Below are 26,041 nucleotides of genomic sequence, written 5' to 3'. Positions count from 1 at the left end.
GAGGTGCCGTTCCCCCTCACAGCCCGTAGGCGAGCACCATGGTCTTGTAGCGGATGCGAGCTTCAACTGGAAGCCAGTGGAGAGAGCGGAGGAGCGGGGTGACGTGAGAGAACTTGGGAAGGTTGAACACCAGACGGGCTGCGGCGTTCTGGATGAGTTGTAGGGGTTTAATGGCACAGGCAGGGAGCCCAGCCAACAGCGAGTTGCAGTAATCAAGACGGGAGATGACAAGTGCCTGGATTAGGACCTGCGCCGCTTCCTGTGTGAGGCAGGGTCGTACTCTGCGGATGTTGTAGAGCATGAACCTACAGGAACGGGACACCGCCTTGATGTTAGTTGAGAACGTCAGGGTGTTGTCCAGGATCACGCCAAGGTTCTTAGCGCTCTGGGAGGAGGACACAATGGAGTTGTCAACCGTGATGGCGAGATCATGGAACGGGCAGTCCTTCCCCGGGAGGAAGAGGAGCTCCGTCTTGCTGAGGTTCAGCTTGAGGTGGTGATCCGTCATCCACACTGATATGTCTGCCAGACATGCAGAGATGCGATTCGCCACCTGGTCATCAGAAGGGGGAAAGGAGAAGATTAATTGTGTGTCGTCTGCATAGCAATGATAGGAGAGACCATGTGAGGTTATGACAGAGCCAAGTGACTTGGTGTATAGCGAGAATAAGAGAGGGCCTAGAACAGAGCCCTGGGGGACACCAGTGGTGAGAGCGCGTGGTGAGGAGACAGATTCTCGCCACGCCACCTGGTAGGAGCGACCTGTCAGGTAGGACGCAACTAGCGTGGGCCGCGCCGGAGATGCCCAACTCGGAGAGGGTGGAGAGGAGGATCTGATGGTTCACAGTATCGAAGGCAGCCGATAGGTCTAGAAGGATGAGAGCAGAGGAGAGAGAGTTAGCTTTAGCAGTGCGGAGCGCTCCGTGATACAGAGAAGAGCAGTCTCAGTTGAATGACTAGTCTGAAACCTGACTGATTTGGATCAAGAAGGTCATTCTGAGAGAGATAGCGGTAGAGCTGGCCAAGGACGGCACGCTCAAGAGTTTTGGAGAGAAAAGAGAGAAGGGATACTGGTCTGTAGTTGTTGACATCGGAGGGATCGAGTGTAGGTTTTTTCAGAAGGGGTGCAACTCTCGCTCTCTTGAAGACGGGAGGGACGTAGCCAGCGGTCAGGGATGAGTTGATGAGCGAGGTGAGGTAAGGGAGAAGGTCTCCGAAATGGTCTGGAGAAGAGAGGAGGGGATAGGGTCAAGCGGGCAGGTTGTTGGGCGGCCGGCCGTCACAAGACGCGAGATTTCATCTGGAGAGAGAGGGAGAAAGAGGTCAGAGCATAGGGTAGGGCAGTGTGAGCAGAACCAGCGGTGTCGTTTGACTTAGCAAACGAGGATCGGATGTCATCGACCTTCTTTTCAAAATGGTTGACGAAGTCATCTGCAGAGAGGGAGGAGGGAGGGGGGAAGGATTCAGGAGGGAGGAGAAGGTGGCAAAGAGCTTCCTAGGGTTAGAGGCAGATGCTTGGAACTTAGAATGGTAGAAAGTGGCTTTAGCAGCAGAGACAGAGGAGGAAAATGTAGAGAGGAGGGAGTGAAAGGATGCCAGGTCCGCAGGGAGGCGAGTTTTCCTCCATTTCCGCTCGGCTGCCCGGAGCCCTGTTCTGTGAGCTCGCAATGAGTCGTCGAGCCACGGAGCGGGAGGGGAGGACCGAGCCGGCCTGGAGGATAGGGGACATAGGGAGTCAAAGGATGCAGTAAGGGAGGAGAGGAGGGTTGAGGAGGCAGAATCAGGAGATAGGTTGGAGAAAGTTTGAGCAGAGGGAAGAGAAGATAGGATGGAAGAGGAGAGAGTAGTGGGGAGAGAGAGCGAAGGTTGGGACGGCGCGATACCATCCGAGTAGGGGCAGTGTGGGAAGTGTTGGATGAGAGCGAGAGGGAAAAGGATACAAGGTAGTGGTCGGAGACTTGGAGGAGTTGCAATGAGGTTAGTGGAAGAACAGCATCTAGTAAAGATGAGGTCAAGCGTATTGCCTGCCTTGTGAGTAGGGGGAAGGTGAGAGGGTGAGGTCAAAAGAGGAGAGGAGGGAAAGAAGGAGGCAGAGAGGAATGAGTCAAAGGTAGACGTGGGGAGGTTAAAGTCGCCCAGAACTGTGAGAGGTGAGCCGTCCTCAGGAAAGGAGCTTATCAAGGCATCAAGCTCATTGATGAACTCTCCAAGGGAACCTGGAGGGCGATAAATGATAAGGATGTTAAGCTTGAAAGGGCTGGTAACTGTGACAGCATGGAATTCAAAGGAGGCAATAGACAGATGGGTAAGGGGAGAAAGAGAGAAAGACCACTTGGGAGAGATGAGGATCCCGGTGCCACCACCCCGCTGACCAGAAGCTCTCGGGTGTGCGAGAACACGTGGGCGGACGAGGAGAGAGCAGTAGGAGTAGCAGTGTTATCTGTGGTGATCCATGTTTCCGTCAGTGCCAAGAAGTCAAGGGACTGGAGGGAGGCATAGGCTGAGATGAACTCTGCCTTGTTGGCCCGCAGATTGGCAGTTCCAGAGGCTACCGGAGACCTGGAACTCCACGTGGGTCGTACGCGCTGGGACCACCAGGTTAGGTGGTCGCGGCACGCGGTGTGGAGCGTTTGTATGGTCTGTGCAGAGAGGAGAGAACAGGGATAGACAGACACATAGTTGACAGGCTACAGAAAAAGGCTACGCTAATGCAAGGAAATTGGAATGACAAGCGGACTACACGTCTCGAATGTTCAGAAAGTTAGGCTTACGTAGCAAGAATCTTATTGACTAAAATGATTAAAATGATACAGTACTGCTAAAGTAGGCTAGCTGGCAGTAGCTGCGTTGTTGACACTACACTAATCAAGTCGTTCCGTTGAGTGTAATAATTTCTACAGTGCTGCTATTCGGGGGGCTAGCTGGCTAGCTAGCAGTGTTGTTTACGTTACGTTGAGTTAAAAGAACGACAATAGCTGGCTAGCGAACCTCAGTGAATTAAGATAATCACTCCAAGGCTACACACACTAAACTACACAATTATCTTGGAAACAAAGACAGCTATGTAGCTAGCTAACACTGAACTAATCAAGTCGTACAGTTGAGTGAATAGCACTACAGTGATGCTAATCTGTGTGCGTTAGCTAGCGTTGCTAGCTCCTGGGCGAATAGCAGTGAAGGCTACGTTAGGGCGACGAAATACGAAATACGATAATTATGCAATTATCTCTGATACAAGGACGGCTATGTAGCTAGCTAAGAAGAATGGCTAAGATTATGTAGCTAGCTAACAGTAAACTAATCAAGTCGTACAGTTGAGTGAATAGCACTACAGTGATGCTAATCTGTGTGCGTTAGCTAGCGTTAGCTAGCTCCTGGGCGAATAGCAGTGAAGGCTACGTTAGGGCAACGAAATACGATAATTATGCAATTATCTCTGATACAAGGACGGCTATGTAGCTAGCTAAGAAGAATTGCTAAGATTAGACAAATCAACCGTTGTACTATAATGAAATGTAATGAAAAAGTTATACAACCTGCAGAGCGAAGTGCGAATGCGACCGCTCGCTCCATCCACTTGTCAGGTGGATGGATTATCTTGGCACAGGAGAAATGCTCACTAACAGGGATGATTTTATTTCAGCTCATGAAACATAGGATCATCACTTTACATGTTGCGCTTATATTTTTGTTCAGTGTATAACGATATACTAATCAGTTCTATTCCACTCTCCTCTCAGGTGTTGAATGGCTTTGTTCTGGTCGTCACGGCTGGTGGCACAATCTTCTATGCATCCTCCAACATCCAGGACTACCTGGGCTTTCACAAAGTAAAGGCTCTTTTAACCTCTACAACTGGGCTTTCACCAGGTAAAGGCTCTTTTAACCTCTCTACAACTGGGCTTTCACCAAGTTAAGGCTCTTTTAACCTCTACAACTGGGCTTTCACCAGGTAAAGGCTCTTTTAACCTCTCTACAACATGGCTTTCACCAGGTAAAGGCTCTTTTAACCTCTCTACAACTGGGCTTTCACCAGGTAAAGGGCCTCTTTTTAGCTTTCTATAAATGTAGTCTGGCTGACAGCAGCTCTGAGTCTTCCTGAGACTGGAATGGCTGCTTTGATGTGTCAGCACGAAGCATCAATAGTGAAGGATATCACCATTTCAAATTGAATTAATCATATATATATTTTTTTACAATAGACCGCCCTTCAGCTTCCAGCCAGCCCTTCCATGATAAGCAGAAACACACTGTAGCTAGCACAAACCTTCGGAGTTTGGACATCGTTTGCCGCTAACATGATGAATAGGGTGCATAAAACATCACACACATTTTCCAAAAGTTATAAAACCCCTTTTACACTAAAATGAGTGACATATAGAGATCTGCAACTTGGTAAACTTTACGATCTTGTGGCTAGCAAGCAGCAACTAACGTTAGCTAGCATTGTTCAGCCCATAGAAACCCAGACCGCTAATAACTTTAGCTTGCTGGCTATCAAATCAATCTGCCAGCTAATCAAATGTATGTTTTATTTCAAATTTAACTAATTCGCTAATTATAGGCTGAACATTTAATTTTCCTTCTGGGGATGTCTTCGATTTACATAGTAGAGAAATGTGAATCTTACATGCATTCTAGCTAGCTAACTACTACTAACTAACTACTACCCATGTTCAGTTCTGGCAAGTTTCCTCCTGCCTCCTAATTTTGCATGAACATGAACTATCCTCTTTCATCAAGTCAGCCTATCACGCCTAATGTAACAATTACTACTGTAAAGATAAAACAGAGTGCATGTGCAACATTTACTACTGTAAAAACAAGTGCATGTACACTTCCCTTTATTTGACAGGATGATGTAATGCTTGAAGCAAACATGGAATGAATGTGAAGGTGTAAACTCAGTGAAAATGTAGAGTGAAGGTGTATTTCAGTCCTCTCTGTACTCTGGTGCAGTGGAACAGAGTGAAGGTGTATTTCAGTCCTCTCTGTACTCTGGGTGCAGTGGAACAGAGTGAAGGTGTATTTCAGTCCTCTCTGTACTCTGGTGCAGTGGAACAGAGTGAAGGTGTATTTCAGTCCTCTCTGTACTCTGGTGCAGTGGAACAGAGTGAAGGTGTATTTCAGTCCTCTCTGTACTCTGGTGCAGTGGAACAGAGTGAAGGTGTATTTCAGTCCTCTCTGTACTCTGGTGCAGTGGAACAGAGTGAAGGTGTATTTCAGTCCTCTCTGTACTCTGGGTGCAGTGAACAGAGTGAAGGTGTATTTCAGTCCTCTCTGTACTCTGGGTGCAGTGGAACAGAGTGAAGGTGTATTTCAGTCCTCTGTACTCTGGTGCAGTGGAACAGAGTGAAGGTGTATTTCAGTCCTCTCTGTACTCTGGTGCAGTGGAACAGAGTGAAGGTGTATTTCATTCCTCTCTGTACTCTGGTGCAGTGGAACAATTCTTGTTCAGGCTGATTCTGAGGGAAACACAGAGACCAACTGCAATTGGACCATAGAACAAATATGTCTCAGCTTGCTTTATGCAGAGTGCTTCGTCTAGTATGCACCTGTAATTAAAACGTTATTCACACCTTATATGTCATCACTTTGTTGATAATTTGTCAACACTTTCAGTCAATAATTTGGAATGAAAAGGTCCAGGTAGCCTAGCCAGCCAGTGCATTTGTGGCACACTCATATGTAAGTGTTAGTTCTGACTGTGATAAAAAAGTAGGCTATTAGAGTCTTAATTCCCATCCTCATTCAAAATAAATAGTTATTGAGGCAGATTTGATTACTATGCTAGTAGTTCTTGCATTAAACAATGTTATGTATGGAGTTTCCATAGTTGAATCTAGTAAAAGTACTTTCTGTAATGCCTCTGTCGTAGAAATTCTACACAGGGTCACCCAAAGTCAATCTTAAATTAATAATTTGTTATTATTAGCACTGGTTCCAACCAACTCAATGCATCAAGTACACATTTCGATCAGGAGCTCTTCCGGGACAGTCCCTTTAGTTCTCTTATATACTGCAGACAAGTTATATTTGCATGATTTAGCTTATTCATCATTTCATAATTAATTAATCATTAACGTTTGCTTCATTCATGTGACCGAACAATACCTCATGAGGCTTATTCTCTCTAGGCTGAGACTTTGAAACTGAGATATTGGGGCGAACTGCCAAATTGCACATTTGTAGATCCTGATATTGAGGATTTGTTCAATCATTCACTAGCATGAACACAGAAATTGGTTATTAGAAAAGCACAAAAATAAAATGCTCCATCACATTCCCTCTTACCAGTCAATCTGTGATGATTATCATTATATTTTAAGGTAAGCATTAGATTATAGCTTCTCTCAAAAGGTACTATACTTCTGTTAAAGGGAAATCCACACATAAAACCAGACACTTCATCATTTCAAACCCTTCATTCTGGGTTATACAATCTAATTAGTATGGTAATACTATCATCATAATAGAGGTTATACTGCTATTAACAGGAGTGAATTTATCTAAAATACACACACATGCACAGCAAGTTAAATAACACAATTAGGCAAACTAAGAAAAAAAACATATGCTGCAGCCCATTTGGTAATTTGGGATCCCCAACTTCCAAACAGGGATTCCAACCAAGTTGCAGGCGTCCACTCTGTGGGGAATTATTCTTAGCAACAGTGGCAATGTATTTGCTGAGATCAGTCATATTAGAAGAGTGATCTGGGACAAAAGTACAACATTCATCACCAATGATTGCACATGTGCCCCCTTTACCTGACAAAAGATAGTCAAAAGCCTCTCTGTTTGGCAGAGCCAATTTACACAATTCTTTTAGCATCGATGTTTCTAGAGATCTCCCGAATTTGGTCTAGGGCACATCCATATTGAATTACACAGGGAATAGAGAGCGCACGTTATAACAGTTTCACACCAACCTTGATATGAATGAGATTAGGTCAAGATTAGCCCAAGCTACAATCTAGTGGCTCATCACATTTTCTGGGCATAGCTTTGTCTCTAGAAGCCTTTCCAAATCATAATTAGAACTATTGATAAATTATCCAGCACACATTTATAATGACAGTCTTAGTGCTTCACGTTGGTTCTCTCACTCAAATTTGAAGACCCTCAATTCAGCACACACCTATACAGGTAGAATTTACATTGACACAGTATATTCATCTTATATTTCTAGCATGAACTTTTTTCATCACAGCCTTCATTTGTGGTAATGACAGATTATCTCAATGCATTTCTAGTCTAAAGTACTATACATTTGCTGTGTGCAGACCTCCACAATCAACCTGATACCCCAAATAAACCATTTAGGACAACCCTAAATTAATTACGGGCACGGTTGACTACACCCCCTCCCCCTCGGCACTCATTCTTATGGCGTTTCCATTTGTCCTCCCAATGGCACATGTTCAAAATGGATGGCCCTTGATAATGTCCCCATTTCTCTCACCTGAGCCGCCACTGTTCTTTCCAGTCCATTATGTCTTGTCCAGTTTCCTACCAGTACTCCAGCAGCATGAGAGAAGTTTGTATGGGATCTCTCCATGCTCACTCCACATGGACACATGTTGCACTCCTGAGAAAATTGCATGAGACAAAAGGCAGTTGATAGTTTCGACTGGATGCTGTGTACAGGTTGCTGGCTCGGACTCAGGTTTCAGGTGGTGAAGGACCATAGTGAATGCCATTGTTGCCATTACTTCAGCCGGTTAGTGGGGGTGAGATTCACTTTGTTCTCGTCCTAATTATACCTTCTATGCATCTAGATACCATCTGTGGTCACCTTCACCATAACCTCGAGAGAGGACCGACCAGAACAACAGTTTAGTTTAGGGCATATCTGATTCCGGAAATCCAGACAAATTATTCAGTGTATGACAAATTATTACTACTACCAATATTCTTATTAATTTTTTTTTTTCACCAGGTAGGCCAGTTGAGAACAAGTTCTCATTTACAACTGCGACCTGGCCAAGATAAAGCAAAGCAGTGCAGTGCGACAAAAACAACAGTTACACATGGGATAAACAAACGTACAGTCAATAACACAATAGCAAAATCTGTATACAGTGTGTGCAGATGAAGTAGGCAGGTAAGACAATAAATAGGCCAATAGTGGCGAAGTAATTACAATTTGGCATATTTACACCGGAGTGATATGTGCAGATGAGGAATAAAAATCAATGTGCAGTCATGTGAATCACATGTGCAGTCATGTGAATAAAATCAATTTGCATATTTACCAAAGGGCCCCAGGGGACTGGTAATTCCCCCTATGGACACATGACTCACATCATGATTCATGCATTTAAAAAAATGACAACACTGCCTGTTAAATACAAATAAAATTATAATTACAACCCTTGATAACTCCACAAGGAAATAATTGTATCCCATAAGGTAATGGTCAAATAGACTAGAGACAGGTGTCCCTCATTCAGGGGCAGCGCTCTCTCTCCCTCTCCTCGTGTTCCGAATCACACACAGGAATGTTGATAAATTATAAACCTCTTCCTAATTCTCTAGTGTTTACGTAGCCCATTTTAAATCTCAACCAATGTATCTAGTCTTTCTAATGAGGGTGATCAGGCCTCACCAGAAAGTCAGAACAGAGGTCAGAGGTCAATCAACCCCATTAAGTGAGTGTTTCTTTCCCTGTACCTCAGACATTACTTCAAGATATTTTAATCATTTCAAACATTTTGTGTATCAGGTTTACAATGGGATTTACATTTCTTTATCAAGAGAATTTACATGTGTACATCCAAAACTGTGACGATAGATACTTTAATTTGTGTTTCCTTTTAAGGTGCATCCTTTCTAACCTGAAAAACCCACGAAAACCTAAAATAAAAAGACCCCACACAATAAATCAGTAACACCACTAACAAATATTCAATAACCGATAAAAACAAACAATGGCCAGGCCTTACTTAATTTGGGTCTCCTTTAACAGTCGGATTCAGGTACCTTTTATAGCAACTCCCAAGGCGCCTGCCTCAGAATTCATTTCAAACGAAAAGATACATAATCATTAGTAAACATGTAAACAAAACAAAAACTTGTCCTGGAACAAAGATAAACATGTACTTAGTTTTCACTGTTAGATTTGAATCGGTCCTAAAAATTCTACATCGTTAATCGAGTTTACTGCATCTTAGGCAGGAAGTCTTGATAAAAGTGTGCGTTTACAGAATTATACTTCAGACACATCAGATGATACAGTGTCCCGTAAAGCTGAATAGGCACCTAAAGTAAAGAATCCTAGAGCCCCTCCCATCTCTTGTCATCTTGGTCTTTTTGACCAGTTGCATACAGTTCTGTCCTGACTGTCCCTGGGACATCAACTAGTCAAAATATGAAACCTGTTGTTGAACAAATCTGATAGGACCTTCAAAGAGTTGGTGCTGGCTTATCAGCTCAATATTTGTTACGAAAAACATTTACTTGAATCTACTTAAATTCTGGACACAGTTCCACGCAATTTAAACATATTATTGTTTTAGATTACATTACCTTAAATAATTTGTGCTACCCAAACTATACAATTGAGTAACAATGCCTACAATAATACCTTGTGCTATTATCAATGGTTCTCAGACCATGTAGACTATCGTTGCACACGAGTAGTGGCTGCAGACACATTTCGACACTTCATAGTTATTATGGATATGTAACTTCAACAGTTACAGAACAGGTTGGGGTATCCATTCAGACACTTACTCAGTAATCTCCCATATTACCTCTTTCAAACCGGAGCCAGTCCCCTGGCAGCTCTGTCACTCAGCACTTAATAGTAATAATATCTCTTATTATTCTCAATTTCAAACTGTAATCCAAATTTCATTCAGCTTAATATCCACATTTGTATTTTCTTATTGTCCAAATTTCAACCACCTTGACATCCATATTTCAATGAGCTTACCACATCCTTTCCACACTTCCACAACTCTCACATCCACATTCACTTAGTACTATTTCCAAACACACTTGGTAATCTCTAAGACTAGTTCTACCTTTCTTCAGCCATGTGAATCACTGCCACGGTTCCTCTATAGTCTCTACAGTCCCCATAGTCTCTACAGCATCTATAGTCCCTGAGCATCACAGTCCCTATAGCATCCATAGTATCTAAAAACCCTCAGCATCCATACTATCAATAGTTTATATAGTCATAAATGCTATGGTCTCTATAGACTCGTCTTTCTGCATACATATAGAATAACACACACACTTCCACACATTCACTCAGTACATATTATCCACATTTCAATCAGCTTAATAACCAAATGTAAATCCTGTTGATATCCCAATTTCAAATAGCTTAATACTATCCACATTCACTACAATCACACACCTCACATCCACATTCACTACAATCACACACCTCACATCCACATTCACTACAATCACACACCTCACATCCACATTCACTACAATCACACACCTCACATCCACATTCACTACAATCACACACCTCACATCCACATTCACTACAATCACACACCTCACATCCACATTCACTACAATCACACACCTCACATCCACATTCACTACAATCACACACCTCACATCCACATTCACTACAATCACACACCTCACATCCACATTCACTACAATCACACACCTCACATCCACATTCACTACAATCACACACCTCACATCCACATTCACTACAATCACACACCTCACATCCACATTCACTACAATCACACACCTCACATCCACATTCACTACAATCACACACCTCACATCCACATTCACTACAATCACACACCTCACATCCACATTCACTACAATCACACACCTCACATCCACATTCACTACAATCACACACCTCACATCCACATTCACTACAATCACACACCTCACATCCACATTCACTACAATCACACACCTCACATCCACATTCACTACAATCACACACCTCACATCCACATTCACTACAATCACACACCTCACATCCACATTCACTACAATCACACACCTCACATCCACATTCACTTCGTGCTATTAATTAACCAGTGTTACCCTCCATTTTTAGTATTACATTTGATTGAATACTGCATTGTTGGGGTTAGGGCTTGCACGAAAGGCATTTCACTGTACTTGTGCATGTGACTTTAGAACTTTAAACATTAGTCTATTTTATAGGGTTAAAACATCTGACTAATGCGTAAGCACTGCTTATTTACTAGTGTACACGTCATTACTTGTGTTACCTAACGGTTTGCGTGTGAATTTCACCGGTCACACCGGACAAAGTTAATTGCTCTGGTATTTCCTCAACATGAACGAAAGCCAGGACCTAAAACCGATACCAAGTCTAAGTCCATTTGGGTATCGGAACTAAACCCAGGTTGAATCTAAGGCCCAGTACAGAGCACATTTGTAGAGTACAAGTCAGGACTAAGATCCATCAGATAAGTGATGGGAAGAGGAAGGATGTATTGTCTAGCAACAATAATGTCCATGTTTGCATTGTTTTCTTGTAGTTTACTAGACTTGTATTTTGATGATGGTGGATGTTTTTTCTTCTCAGTCAGACGTCGTCCATCAGAGTGTTTATGACGTCATTCATATGGAGGACCGAGCAGAGTTACAGAGACAGCTCCACTGGGCCCTGAACACCCCTGACACCGGACAGCTGGTCTCAGGTAACCTCCAACCCCACTCTCATCCCTGACACTGGACAGTGGTCTCAGGTAACCTCCAACCCCACCTTCACACTGGACAGCTGGTCTCGGGTAAACCCCTCTCATCCCTGACACTGGACAGTGGTCTCAGGTAACCTCCAACCCCACTCTCACCCCTGACACTGGACAGCTGGTCTCAGGTAACCTCTACCCCATCCCTGACACTGGACAGTTGGTCTCAGGTAACCTTCAACCCCACTCTCATCCCTGACACTGGACAGCTGGTCTCAGGTAACCTCCAACCCCACTCTCACCCCTGACACTGGACAGCTGGTCTCAGGTAACCTCCAACCCCACTCTCAACCCTGACACTGGACAGCTGGTCTCAGGTAACCTCCAACCCCACTCTCATCCCTGACACCGGACAGCTGGTCTCAGGTAACCTCCAACCCCACTCTCATCCCTGACACTGGACAGTGGTCTCAGGTAACCTCCAACCCCACACTCACACTGGACAGCTGGTCTCGGGTAAACCCCCTCTCATCCCTGACACTGGACAGTGGTCTCAGGTAACCTCCAACCCCACTCTCACCCCTGACACTGGACAGCTGGTCTCAGGTAACCTCTACCCCCATCCCTGACACTGGACAGCTGGTCTCAGGTAACCTCCAACCCCACTCTCACCCCTGACACTGGACAGCTGGTCTCAGGTAACCTCCAACCCCACTCTCACCCCTGACACTGGACAGCTGGTCTCAGGTAACCTCCAACCCCACTCTCAACCCTGACACTGGACAGCTGGTCTCAGGTAACCTCTACCCCCATCCCTGACACTGGACAGCTGGTCTCAGGTAACCTCCAACCCCACCTTCACACTGGACAGCTGGTCTCAGGTAACCTCCAACCCCACATTCACACTGGACAGCTGGTCTCAGGTAACCTCCAACCACACCCTCACACTGGACAGCTGGTCTCAGGTAACCTCCAACCACACCCTCACACTGGACAGCTGGTCTCAGGTAACCTCCAACCCCACATTCACACTGGACAGCTGGTCTCAGGTAACCTCCAACCACACCCTCACACTGGACAGCTGGTCTCAGGTAACCTCCAACCCCACCTTCACACTGGACAGCTGGTCTTAGGTAACCTCCAACCCCACCTTCACACTGGACAGCTGGTCTCAGGTAACCTCCAACCACACCTTCACACTGGACAGCTGGTCTCAGGTAACCTCCAACCACACCCTCACACTGGACAGCTGGTCTCAAGTAACCTCCAACCACACCCTCACACTGGACAGCTGGTCTCAGGTAACCTCCAACCACACCCTCACACTGGACAGCTGGTCTCAGGTAACCTCCAACCCCACCTTCACACTGGACAGCTGGTCTCAGGTAACCTCCAACCCCACCTTCACACTGGACAGCTGGTCTCAGGTAAAGCTGCATTTTTCACCTGCACTGGAATGAGTTTTTCACCACACAGACAGCCAACATGCAATTTGTACCAGTACGTCTGTTTCTTATAGACTATCACTCTCCAATCCACACTATCTAACCCACCTTGCCCCAGATCTTATATTAATTGAGCTCCCCCTGCGTTGGCAGGTTCCTTCATTATATTTATTAGTCCTAGGGTGTCTGCTACCTAATGTTCTAATATGACATGAAGTCCAGCAGCTCCATGTATGCTGGTGAAGCACAGGGAAACATGGTTTCTCCTAGGAAGTGAAGAAAGCCACAAAAGGAAATAACCACTTGTGAAAAGTAAACCTCTTTGAATGTACAGTATCTCTGCTGTGTCAGCCAGGAATGTAGGCCTAGATGTTCTAGTCCATCCAACCGGTCTATTGCAGTCGACTGGTCCATCTCCAAGGCTTTCCAAGTAGATCGCCAAACATTTCTGTATAAAGCCCAACAATAAAGCCTTGCATTCCTATTTTTGTATTACTTTTACAATGTTTGTTTTAGATGCACTTGATTCAGCTGTCCTGCACGCCGGGTAGTTGAAGTGTTCCCATTTTGTCCCATTTCATGTGTCTGAAGGTACAAACTCCACCTACCTGGCAGGTCCGGATGGCAAATCAAGTGCACCTATAGGCCTACCGCTGGCCAATCAGATATCTCAGATCACTGTGTCACAGCTTCCACGAGCCCACAGTGAAGTTGATAGTCGACTACTGTGAGATTTCAAAACTACTGCGAGAAACAAAATCATGACTAGAGAGACTGTCAACAAATACAGTGAAGAGATGCTGTTTTTATGAGTGAGTTCATGTTTAAGATTTTATTCAGCACCGTCAACACTTTTATAAAGCCATAAAACACCCTCCACCTATCCACTCGGCTTGTCTTTCTAAAATCAAGGAGTATTTCACATTCTCTGGTCATACGAGTAACAACGTTGTTTCCATGAGGAGAACCATTTTTTTGGTACGGGTCCTTTGCCCTGCTCGTGTTACACTGATCATAGAGGACTGGCGGTTTACTATCTTTGATATTATCCAGACAGTCTGTCACTGTATTCTCTCTCCATATCGTGGTGTGGAGCAGTGTTTCACCTTGCATCCTGAGAGGCGTTTTAGCACCTTGGACCAGAAGTGACACCTGGCTGGGGTGAGCCTGACCTAGGCCCAGCCCTGGATAAGAAACCATTACCTAGCATTCTGTCTTTCCTCAGTAGGAAATGGCTAATGACATGTGGCATAACATTCTGGTTTGTAGTGTGGGGACGAGACTGTTAACAGTCCCCTCCGGGTGAGGTTTGCAGCTCGGGGTGAGGGCTGCTGCTAAGAGTTAGTCTACTATATGAAGATACTATTTTCTCTAGACATCCTGTAATTTACTATTATAGCTATAGTATGCTGTATGTGTCCCAACCTCTCTGGCCTTTGAAGATTCAGCCTCGCCACAGGCTGTCACAGTCTACAAGCCAGAGGCACTCCCACCAGAGAATTCCACCTTCCTGGAACGCAACTTTGTCTGCAGGTTAAGATGTCTCCTGGACAACTCCACTAGCTTCCTAGTAAGTTCGTGGAGGGAATCTCTGCAATTTCTGGAAAATCTAGGGAATTTTAGGGAAGGATTTTTCAACCCTGATCATTTAAAATAATTATTTTAAAAGATTACTTGTGAACAGTGTACTACAGCGCAATGGAAATCAACTCTCATCTCCCGCTGATACTCTTGAGATTGTAATTGCATTATGACAGCCACTGAAGTCACTTTCTTTGAGGATGAGTGGCGTGTCAGGAAGGGGTTAAATATGTGTTGTCCTGAAGTGGGGGAATCAGTGTGAGGCTTCTCCAATTCCCCTTTGAGTTGAGGAAAGGGTGGGGCCAATGACTGCTTATCCAGACCAGGAAGTTTTCCTACAGATAGCGTTTGCAGTCAAGCTTTGAGAAAACAAAAATATTCTCTACTTTTTTGGATTGTTTTTGCATTTCTCTACAGTTTTGTGAATGTCAAGTTATAATCACTGAATAATTCGATTTAGCTGGAATTGGAAATTGTTTTCTTATTACATAAACTCAGTATTGTAGCTTAAATCCAGCAGCACCCCAACATCAATATGTGAAAACGGCGTGTTTCTATGTTCTGTAGTAAAAAAGTGAGGAAGATGTGTTTCCAATGACAACCAATTCATAGACAATTAGGAGGCAATTAGTAGGTAATGCCTCCTCATAACTGGTTCAAATGTGCACTGATGATATCATTGGAAACACTTATCTTACATTTACATTTAAGTCATTTAGCAGACGCTCTTATCCAGAGCGACTTCCTCCATATTTTTTACTACAGTACATAGAAAGATGCCATTTTCACATACGTTGATGATGAATAGGAAGTTGAACATTTGTGAAATTTCCCTTTAAGGTGCTACCAGTTGCATGGAGAAAAGTGTACTCAATAAAAAGAGCTCCAGCTCATTGATAATCTTGACACTCCTTCCAACAGTTTAATGGGATCTTATTTCACCAATGTTCCTGTCTGAATCGACCGCCATCAGGGTGGAATAGGGGGCCATTTGGGACACAACCCTGACTATGTTTAATGGCTATTCTGTGTTCTCCAGGCCCTGAACATCCAGGGGCGTCTAAAGTTCCTCCATGGCCAGAGCGAGAGGACAAAGGAGGGCAAGGCCATCCCGCCTCAGCTGGCTCTGTTCGCCCTGGCCTCTCCCTTGCAGCCCCCCACCATCCTGGAGATCCGCACCAAGAACTTCATCTTCAAGACCAAGCACAAGCTGGACTTCACCCCCATTGCCTGCGACGCCAAGTGAGTGATGATAACAGTAGTGGGCCTGTCTAGTGGGGCTTACTGCTGCTAAGCACCTTCAATACACAGGGAACATGACCACTTCACTACAATATTTTACATTGAATTCAAAGCTTGCCGTCTGAATGGTAAATAATTTTATTGTTCACCTGCCCGGGTACTGGAGTTGTGAACGAGCTATTGAGCTAAATCTAGTACAATGCATCACGTGTCTTGTGAGATGTTTGTGGTCCCTGTCAAATAAAACTAATAATTCAAATCATTTATACATTTTAAGAGGAACCATCAGCGCAATCTCATCATATTTGAGATTATAAACTGGATGGTTCGAGTCCTGAATTCTGATTGGCTGAAAGCCGTGGTATATCAGTATACCGTATACCATGGGTGTGACAAAACATATTTTTTAATTTTATAATTACATTGGTAACCATTTTATAATAGCAATAAGGCACATTGGGGTTTTGTGGTATATGGCCAATATACCATGGCTAAGGGTTGTATCCAGGCACTCCGCTTTGCGTCGTGCATAAGAACAGCCCTTAGATGTGGTATATTGGCCATATACCACACCCTCTTGTGCCTTAATGATTAATTATGCTTTTAGATCACAAGTGTGATCTATTCAGAAGTAGGGAGGAGACATGTTTTCATTGTGCTTCCTGTGTTTTTCCTGTACTCCTGTACAGAGGGAAGATGGTGCTGGGTTACACTGAGGCTGAGCTGTGCAACCATGGCTCAGGATACCAGTTCATCCATGCTGCTGACATGCTGCACTGTGCTGAGAACCACATGAGGAGTAAGACTGCTCTCCTGCTGCACACAGTCCTATCATGTAGTGTAGTTCATGGAGACTGACAGACCGAGATCAAAAACGTGCGGGTCACATTTCAAACGGACAGTGTACTGCATGTTGAGTTGCACATTTTACATGTTGAGTAGTTCATTCTACATGTTGAGTAGTTCATTCTACATGTTGAGTAGTTCATTCTACATGTTGAGTAGTTCATTCTACATGTTGAGTAGTTCATTCTACATGTTGAGTAGTTCATTCTACATGTTGAGTAGTTCATTCTACATGTTGAGTAGTTCATTCTACATGTTGAGTAGTTCATTCTACATGTTGAGTAGTTCATTCTACATGTTGAATAGTTCATTCTACATGTTGAGTAGTTCATTCTACATGTTGAATAGTTCATTCTACATGTTGAATAGTTCATTCTACATGTTGAGTAGTTCATTCTACATGTTGAGTAGTTCATTCTACATGTTGAGTAGTTCATTCTACATGTTGAGTAGTTCATTCTACATGTTGAGTAGTTCATTCTACATGTTGAGTAGTTCATTCTACAGCCAGTGTCCCTGAGGAGACTTTCTGAACAGATTCATTCCTGCAACTTCTAAAAACTGAATGGTGTTTTAAGATATGATAAAACAAGACCACACTTTATTAATCCCTGAAGGCAATTTTGATTGAAATTTGATTTAGACTTTTAGTGACAAGCAGAGGTGTGAACATTTAAACATTCAAACTTTTATACAAAGTTGGGATCCTTAATGTTATATCCTTGTTTTTTTGTTGCTAAAATCAGTGCAATTAAAATGTTATTTTCAGTGTTATAGCCTAACTAAACGGTATGCTATAAATGCCTGTGGAAAGTTGTGTAATTTTAAATAAAACCTGAGGCTACTTTGGTGAATTTGCGAAACATGCAAGACAAGACATCATTTTTGCCTGCCCCCTCCCCTTCGTGCTGGCTCGCCTGCTCTTTATTAATGATGCGAGTGTGTGTTCAGTCTTCGGTCTGTTGTGTGTAATATATCCTAGCCTATTCATTGGTGATAGGTACGGCTGGGTGAAATGGACAAAATATCATATCAGGCAAAAAACAATTATATTGACAATAATTTATGTTTTTGAATAATAAATGTTCACAATTTTCTTTGAGAAGTGTGACCCTAGGGTGGCAACACATACATTCGAAGTGATTTCAATGGGTCTCCATTCTGATTGTTGTATACTGTTCAATTCAACTTCAACCAAAAAAATGATTGAACTGTTGGAATCATGGAAACAGAAGGATTATTCTAATTCTATAGTTGGAATATAATAGTGGGCCATTTGAATTCAGTGTTTGACATGACTACGAATGAAAATGCCAGGGAAGAGTTATTGTGACAGGGTAGGAACTGTTGATAAGTGTTTCCTAGGGGACCCTATAATCTTTGTCTACATTGAATGTTCTCTCTTAGCTACTTCATGTAGCTAACATATTCTTGCTTCGCGTATTCCTCTGATTTAGAGATGTTGATTTAGGTGTACACCATCACTGGTATTATTAGGCTGTATAGCTTATTACGTTTGCTCTGACTCAGTACATTTATTAGCTAGCTAGCGATTAGCATTAGCGGCCTACAGGATTTAGGCCCAACTTGCTAAGAAAAGACAACTAGCTGTTTTCATATGTAAGAAACACAAATCAATAGTGTAATTGTAGAACGCTAGTAGAATTATAGTAAGAAGCAAGGTGAAAATAGCATCATTTTCATCAACATTGTTGCATGTGCTGCATTGCCCATGCAATGCATGGTGCAGGCCTAGGTCTGTCTGGAAAGCGGCATGGAGAGAGTGGATAGAGAGGACTCAAGTAGCGAAGTAAACTATAAAAATTGATGTTTCAAGGTGTACCACATTTAACAAACCAAACATTCAAATACCGTTATAGAAGGTAAAGTAAAAACCCAAACCGGTCCCTAACTAAGTTTCTATTCAAGCGTTGATCGACATGGTAATGGCTCTATACTATTGGAGAAAATTTGAAAAAAACAGACCCTCCGTTACATCTAGACGTGTCATGTCATAACGTACAGCACTCTTAAAGCTACTATTTCGGTCTTATAGTCTCTCTCCACCAGGTGTAGCACTTCTATCATCCTTTAAAAACAATGGACAGTGACGGGGTAAGGTGGGATACCTAGTCATTTTTTGCGTCTTCACTGCAAGCGAAACTGTTTACTTCTGAAGATCACTTTATCACTGCCCTAAAAACTTGATTCAAATTCGACACAAACCTTCAAATAGGTATGTAATGACACATTATATAAACTCTTTATCGTGTTTTTTTTTTTACATTTTAAAGGTGATAAGTTGATAAAGTGGGGAAAAAAGCCATTTTCCCACATGACATCTCTCCTTCTCACTATCACGCATTAGTTTCGCTTCCCCACCCTCCATTTTTAAAAAGACCCAACGGGGCTCATTGCCTGCTTGAATTATGTAGAAACGGACAGTGTTTTGGTCATGTTAATTGATTCTGTTGGAAAGGGGAGAAATTGTGTTTTACAATGGTATTGACATTACAGTTAATCTGGAAGTATTACGTTTTTTTGGCGCTAAAATAAGGGCAATTGTACGGACCAAGGCGATGTATGAGTTTACGTTACGAGATACAGCTTTTGATTACAGATAGATAGGCCTAGTGCGTATTTCTGACTGTTTGCCTGGTGGCCGACCTGCCTATAATGTGTGCCTCCTCTCTCCCTGGCCCTCGCTAGCTCTCTATGAAAGATGCCAGTGTTTGTGTTCTCTGAAGTTTGACAACTAATAATTCTCCTCCGTTCCAAAAATACTGAATCTTAGGGTTTGATTCTTAGCGCAATCTAATCTTAACACTGAGAAACAGGAGTCGTTGTGCAAGGAGTCGAGGAATCTATTATTTTGGATTCGACTCTCCACCACTATGTCATTGTCGTTAACTTTTGAAAAATGGCTGAGAAAGGCAAGCGACAGCAGCGAAGTCCCGTTAAATGAGAAGGAAATGGCAACTTTGCGAAGTGGAATTGAGGTACAGGAATTGTAGTACAGGTGCAATGCTTCACCATCTGAAAATGATGCACCGTGAGACCCAAACCGTTGCTGGCAGCTGCATTGTGAATTCACATGAATTTTCTGTATCTTTTTTTACAGAAACAGCAAGGAGAAAAATTCTGTTTAAATGTCAGCCATTTTGTTTTTACCATATGCCACATCCCTAGTGACTTTTGGGGATGTTTTTAGTTTATTAGTTAAACTGCATGAATGTGTCATATACACATTTCTGCTGTGTAACTTGGTTAATGTGTGTGTTTGTGTGTTTCCATGCCCAGTGATAAAGACCGGAGAGAGTGGGATGACAGTATTCAGGCTGCTGACCAAGCTGACAGGCTGGGTGTGGGTGCAGGCTAACGCCAGACTGGTCTACAAGAACGGACGGCCTGAGTGTATCATCGCATCCCAAAGAGTCCTCACGTACGTCTCAGCACGCACACACACAACCTCATTCTTTAATGTCATTCCATTGGGGCGGCAAGTAGCCTAGTGGTTAAGAGCGTTGGGCCAGTAACCAAAAGGTTGCTGGTTGGAATCCTCAAGCTTACTAGGTGAAAAAACTGTCAATGTGCCCTTGAGCAAAGCACTTAACCCTAATTTCTCATGTAAGTCACTCTGGATAAGAGCGTCTGCTAAATGACTAAAATGTACTTGTTTTTAGTGATGAAGAGGGAGAGGACAACCTAAGGAAGCGGAGCCTCCAGCTGCCTTTCAGTTACACCACTGGGGAGGCTCTTCTCTACAACACCAGCTTCCCCAAGACTCTGGTAACAGGGGACTCCTTAGCAGGCGACACCACCGGCCCTGCAGGAAATATCACCAACAACAACCTGGGTGGAACCCTGGACCCTGACTCACTGCTGGGCTCTCTGCTGAAACAGGACAAGTCCATCTACTGCTGCTCCCCTCGCACTCAGAACGATCTCCAACTCCCTCTCCAACTCCAGGAGGAGGTGGCAGGGGTTCCACAGGAGGAGGTGGCAGGGCTTCCACAGGGGGATTGTGGGGGCATCTTCTCCAGCAGCTGGCAGGAGGGCAGCATCCGCTCTCTGTCGGAGAGTGTCCTCTTCAAGCAGGAGCCGTTGGGGGTCGGGGGTGGCGGGGGGATCGACGGCTTCTCATCGGAGGACAGGTAACTGATCACTTAATATTTATCTTATGTGTATCTGTGTGGTTGCTACTGTTTATAATAATAATAATATATGCCATTTAGCTATTTATCTTACAGTCATGTGTGCATACATTCTACGTGGGTGGTCCCGGGAATGCCCACTACCCTGTTTATGTAACTGAGCCACAGAAGGACCTTGACTGCACTACACATTTCCCAATTGTGACTATAAAGACATTGATTTGATTGACAGAGACAGGGATTTGTGGAGCTTCATGATGAACCTGGGCATCAGTAGGGAGGACCTGGAGCTGTTCCAGCAGGATGAGATGTTCCTCGATGTGGATCTGGACACTGGCCGAGACTGCCTCCTTCCTGACCTGACAGACAAGATTCTCTCCTACGTACAGGAGTCTCTGAGGAAGAGGTCAGACTGGGGTCAGACTGTATTCTCTTGCAGGGGGGCTAAGTTAGGGGAACAGGACTATAGCTGCCCTACCACGCTGTTACACCAACCATCTATGGAACAATCACAAACCCCACATCTACATTCTACTACAGTTCTGTTACACCAACCATCAACCTCACAACCACATTCTTCTACAGTGCCTCAGTGTCAGTCACAGATACAGCCACCACAGCTGCCTGTAGTCCATCCCCTATCAGTTCACCACTATCGGCCTCCTCCCCACTACCCACAGCAGCCAATACCGCAGCAGTGTTTACACACACAGCCCCACCCACAGGCAACACAGCAGCAGCAACAGAGCCATCAAAATGGACAGGTATTGCCAAACCAACAGCAGCAGCAGCTGTGTAACAGACTGAAGCACATGCAGGTGACTGGGACGGGTTCAATAACACAAAGACAGAAAGACATCACCAAGCAGCAGCAGCAGATTCCTCCATTGTTCAATGTGGAGCAGCCAGGGGGGCTCCAGACTCACCAGGGCCACCCCCAGCATGGGCACCTCTGCCTGGGGGAAGCTTCCCTGGAACTCCCCTACAGGAACCAGCTGAACACTTTGTCTGTTAGCCACTCTTCAGTGCTCTCCTCCTATGTACCCACCACGGGCCTCCAGAGCCAGGGGGTGGACGGAGAGCTCATGCCCCAGAATTTGGAGGAGTTCCTGGGCAGCCTGGAGTCCAGTGGTCTCCGAGGGACAGAGGATGGTAGGGGAGCCCTCCAGTGGAGTGTGGTGGAGGCCCTGGGTGTGTTCCAGCAGCAGAGGCACCTCCCTGACGACCTGGCTCAGTCTCAGGCCACCAGCCAGGGCTGCGCTCAGCATGCCTTACCCCTGGCTATGGGGCTCAGCCAGGTCAATAGAGCAGAGTGGCCATTCACCACACAGGTAAGAAAGGTGACACTAACCTGGGTAGTGTTCATTAGGTGTCAAACAGGTAAAGGGGGTCCTACCTGAACTTGTCTAATAAAAATGCTAATAAATACAAAATTGTGCCCCATGGAACACGATCAAATGTATTTATAAAGTCCTTTTTTACATCAGCAGATGTCACAAAGTGCTTATTCAGAAACCCTTAAACCACAGACAGCAAGCAATGCAGATGTAGCAGCACAGGGACTAGGGCCCTGAACTAATTATGTAAAATGTTAGACCTATGCGCTTTACTTCCTCTAGCTATATGCTCATCATATGAACGTTGAATACCAATGGTACATACTTACCTGCGCATCAGATTTAACAAGGGAATGAGACTTTAGAAACAGAAGGTCATTATCATTTGATCATTGAATCAATTTAGACCAGAAAAGGGAGGCTTAGCTAAGTCGGCCATTTTCCTCTGTTCCAGTTCCAGAACGGGAGCCTGAAGGAGGCTGGTCCAGCCCCTGGCCCTGTACCCAACCCTGGGTCCTCCAGGGGGGCAGACCATGGACATGCAGCAGCGGGGCAGCCAATTCACCAGCCTCCTCCTCCCTCTGCTGAGAGCAGGCCCTACCCTGACCTCCCTCTGAGTGGATTTATGTGAGACTGAAGGCCCTCCTCCCTGGAGGCTCCAGAACCAGACATTCCAAGGCCAGACAGCTGCCCCCGGTCCCTCGGAGGGAGCAGAGCCCTGACTGACGACAGCGCCACACAACAGAGGCTAGAGGGATAAGGATCCTCCTGTCTGGCATCCAGCTGCACATGGCTCCCCTGCGACCACTAAAACTGTTTCCCAAATGGGCCCTTGTCAAAAGTAGTGCACTATATAGGGGATAGGGTACAATTTGGGCTGCTATCTAAAACAGGAACCAGGGCATGTCTGGGAATATGGAGGACTTGGACTGGAGAGGTCCTGTGTGGATCATTTTGTTAGAGCTTGGCACTTGCAACGCCAGGGTTGTGGGTTCGATTTCCATGGGGGACCAGTATGAAAATGTATGCACTCACAACTATAAGTCGCTCTGTATCAGAGCATTTGCTAAAATACTCAAATGTAAAAGTGAGATTCACATCCAGAAAGACTGTCAGACAGCAGGCAGAGGGACAGTCCGAGACAGAGAGATTGTGACAGACAGTCGGAGGGAGACTAGAGGAAATGGATAATCAATCAAATGTATTTATATAGCCCTTCTTACATTAGCTGATGTCACAAAGTGCTGTACAGAAACCCAGCCTAAAACCACAAACAGCAAGCAATGCAGGTGTAGAAGAACGGTGGCTAGGAAAAACTCCCAAGAAAGGCCAGAACCTAGGAAGAAACCTAGAGAGGAACCAGGCTATGAGGGGTGGCCAGTCCTCTTCTGGCTGTGCCGGGTGGAGATTATAACAGAACATGGGCAAGCTGTTCAAATGTTCATAGATGACCAGCAGGGTCAGATAATAATGATCACAGTGGTTGTAGAGGGTGAAACAGGTCAGCACCTCAGGAGTAAATGTCAGTTGGCTTTTCATAGCCGATCATTCAGAGTATCTCTACCGCTCCTGCTGACTCTAGAGAGTTGAAAACAGAAGGTCTGGGACAGCTAGTACGTCCGGTGAACAGGTCAGGGTTCCATATATCCGCAGGCAGAACAGTTGAAACTGGAGCAGCAGCATGACCAGGTGGACTGGGGACAGCAAGGAGTCATCATGCCAGGTAGTGCATAGAAATGTAATGGACTAATGACCTGTTTGAATGTGGACTTGCTTTAAAAAGAAAACTCTTGTCAGCCATTTTGTTTGTCCAGAAAAACATCCTGTTGGTGCAGTCATGGTTTACTGGTCAGTGTGTCAGCATGCCAGGTCATGAACCTGATGTAATACTGAACAAGCAGTTCTTCCATTGGTCAATGAGTAAGATGAGATGATGCAGAACTCAAATGTCACCAATCCGCTGAGCCCATATTCATAAAGTATCTCTGAGTAGGTCTGCTGAACTAGGATCAGTGTTTTCTTTTAGATCATAATGAATATGATTATATGGAGAAGGGGGGTGGATCTGATCCTAGATCAGCACTCCTACTCTGAGACACTTTATGAATACGGAGCCTTGCTTTTAAATATATATAAGCCATTGATTGCTTAGAAATAATCACTTGCATTTAAAGGTGCAGTTGAATGAAACAAACCGTAAGCTATCTGAGCTATCCATGAGATGGAGTATCTGTTTACACTGTGCTTGATATTTTTGTACAGAATGCATTGACAATCCTACTAAATCATGAAGTAATATTTTGAGCAATTTGATCGCTTTATGGATCCTGTCTATCTGTTCTTCAGCCCACTCACTTGCATTGCAAGACAGGCAAAGTAATAATGATTTATAGATTAGTTAATAGTCCAAGACCCAATGACATTTTCTACATCTCAAATAGCACTCTATGCCCTATGTCGTGCACTACTTTTGACCAGGACCCATAGGGCTCTTGTCAAAGTAGTGAGCTATGTTGTGAGTAGGGTGCCATCTATAGGGAATAGGGTGCCATCTGGGTCTTTGCCATTGAGTTCAAGTGGCAGATCAATGTGTTTGATCTACATATCTAACTTGAAGAAAATGTATGCACTTATTTATGGCAAAATAACCTATTGCACTCTTAGTGAAAGTAGAAGACTGTTGTATGTAGCACTATAAATAATGTACCTTGTTTAACTGAGCCAATCATGTTCATGTTGCTATGCAGAATAGTGCAGTGGAACATTAGACCCCTTGTTGTTTGGAGGTCTGTCACTTCATTGACATAATTCTGTGAAAGTCGGGGTTTATTTAATTTATTTTGTCAAAAGACAAATCAAACTTTGAATATGTTCAAATTCAATCAATGAAAATGTTCAGTTTTGCATTTGTTTGTATTTTGTATGAAATTGTGTATAATTTATGTAATGAGCAAATCATGACACTGCAGGAAGAGAGTTTACCGTTATTCTGTTCTTTCACACGCTGATAAATGTTGATCAAGTACTGTTGAAGGGTTTTATTTATACTGCTGTAACAGGGTAGGTTTTCTGTCATAAATAAGTTGGTTAAACGATGTCACAGGTAGGCTTGTAAAGCTACCGGTAATTTACCAAAGTTACTGGAATCTTCTATAATTTTGGTAATTAGCATAGACTGCAATAAATTCCGTTAAGTTCAGTCATTTATACTTTTTTATTATACTATTTTTTTGTACTTTGGATCCCTTTTTCTCCACAATTTTTGTGATATCCAATTTGTAGTTTCGTCTTGTCCCATCGCTGCAACTCCCATACGTACTCAGGAGAGGCGATGGTCGAGAGCCCTCTGAAACACGACCCTGCCAAGCCACACTTCTTCTTGACACACTGCTGATTTAACCCGGGGGCCAGCCGCACCAATGTTTCTGGAGGAAAATCTGGTGCCCGTGTCAGCGTGTCATGCACCCGGCCAGCCACAGGAGTCGCTAGAGCGCGATGTGACGAGGACATCCCGGACGGCAAAGAAAAACCCTTCCCTAACCCGGGCGACGCTTGGCCAATCGTGCGTTGCCTCATGGGTATCCTGGTCATGGCCGTCTGCGACACAGATGGGGATCAAACCCATATCTGTAGTGACGCCTCAAGTGTATTTAGAGAAAATAGACTAACTAAGGAAAAAAGCATCTAATCAACAATGGCATTATTATCATTTGACTCTGCAACTCTTTCAACTATTGACTTTTATCACAGCTGCCACTAGTTTGATGGCAAAA

General features: G+C 44.2%; 1 protein-coding gene across 1 annotated transcript in view; it reads left to right on the top strand.

Annotated features, from left to right (window-relative positions):
• LOC127906069 (aryl hydrocarbon receptor-like) overlaps positions 1-25,467 on the top strand; it is a 39,404-nt gene extending 13,937 nt beyond the window's left edge. The window contains 9 exon segments of the mRNA XM_052514405.1: positions 3,741-3,830; positions 11,558-11,672; positions 14,551-14,678; positions 15,729-15,931; positions 16,621-16,730; positions 20,078-20,219; positions 20,461-20,931; positions 21,164-22,262; positions 22,723-25,467. Of these exon segments, the coding sequence (XP_052370365.1) occupies positions 3,741-3,830; positions 11,558-11,672; positions 14,551-14,678; positions 15,729-15,931; positions 16,621-16,730; positions 20,078-20,219; positions 20,461-20,931; positions 21,164-22,262; positions 22,723-22,899 (2,535 nt within the window). The 3' untranslated portion in view covers positions 22,900-25,467.
• The last annotated feature ends 574 nt before the right edge of the window (positions 25,468-26,041 follow it).

This window comes from Oncorhynchus keta, unplaced genomic scaffold (assembly GCF_023373465.1).
Source record: "Oncorhynchus keta strain PuntledgeMale-10-30-2019 unplaced genomic scaffold, Oket_V2 Un_scaffold_17472_pilon_pilon, whole genome shotgun sequence".
Taxonomy (NCBI): Eukaryota; Metazoa; Chordata; class Actinopteri; order Salmoniformes; family Salmonidae; genus Oncorhynchus; species Oncorhynchus keta.
Note: the sequence above shows the minus strand (reverse complement) of the source record. Positions and strands in the feature narration are given on the sequence as shown.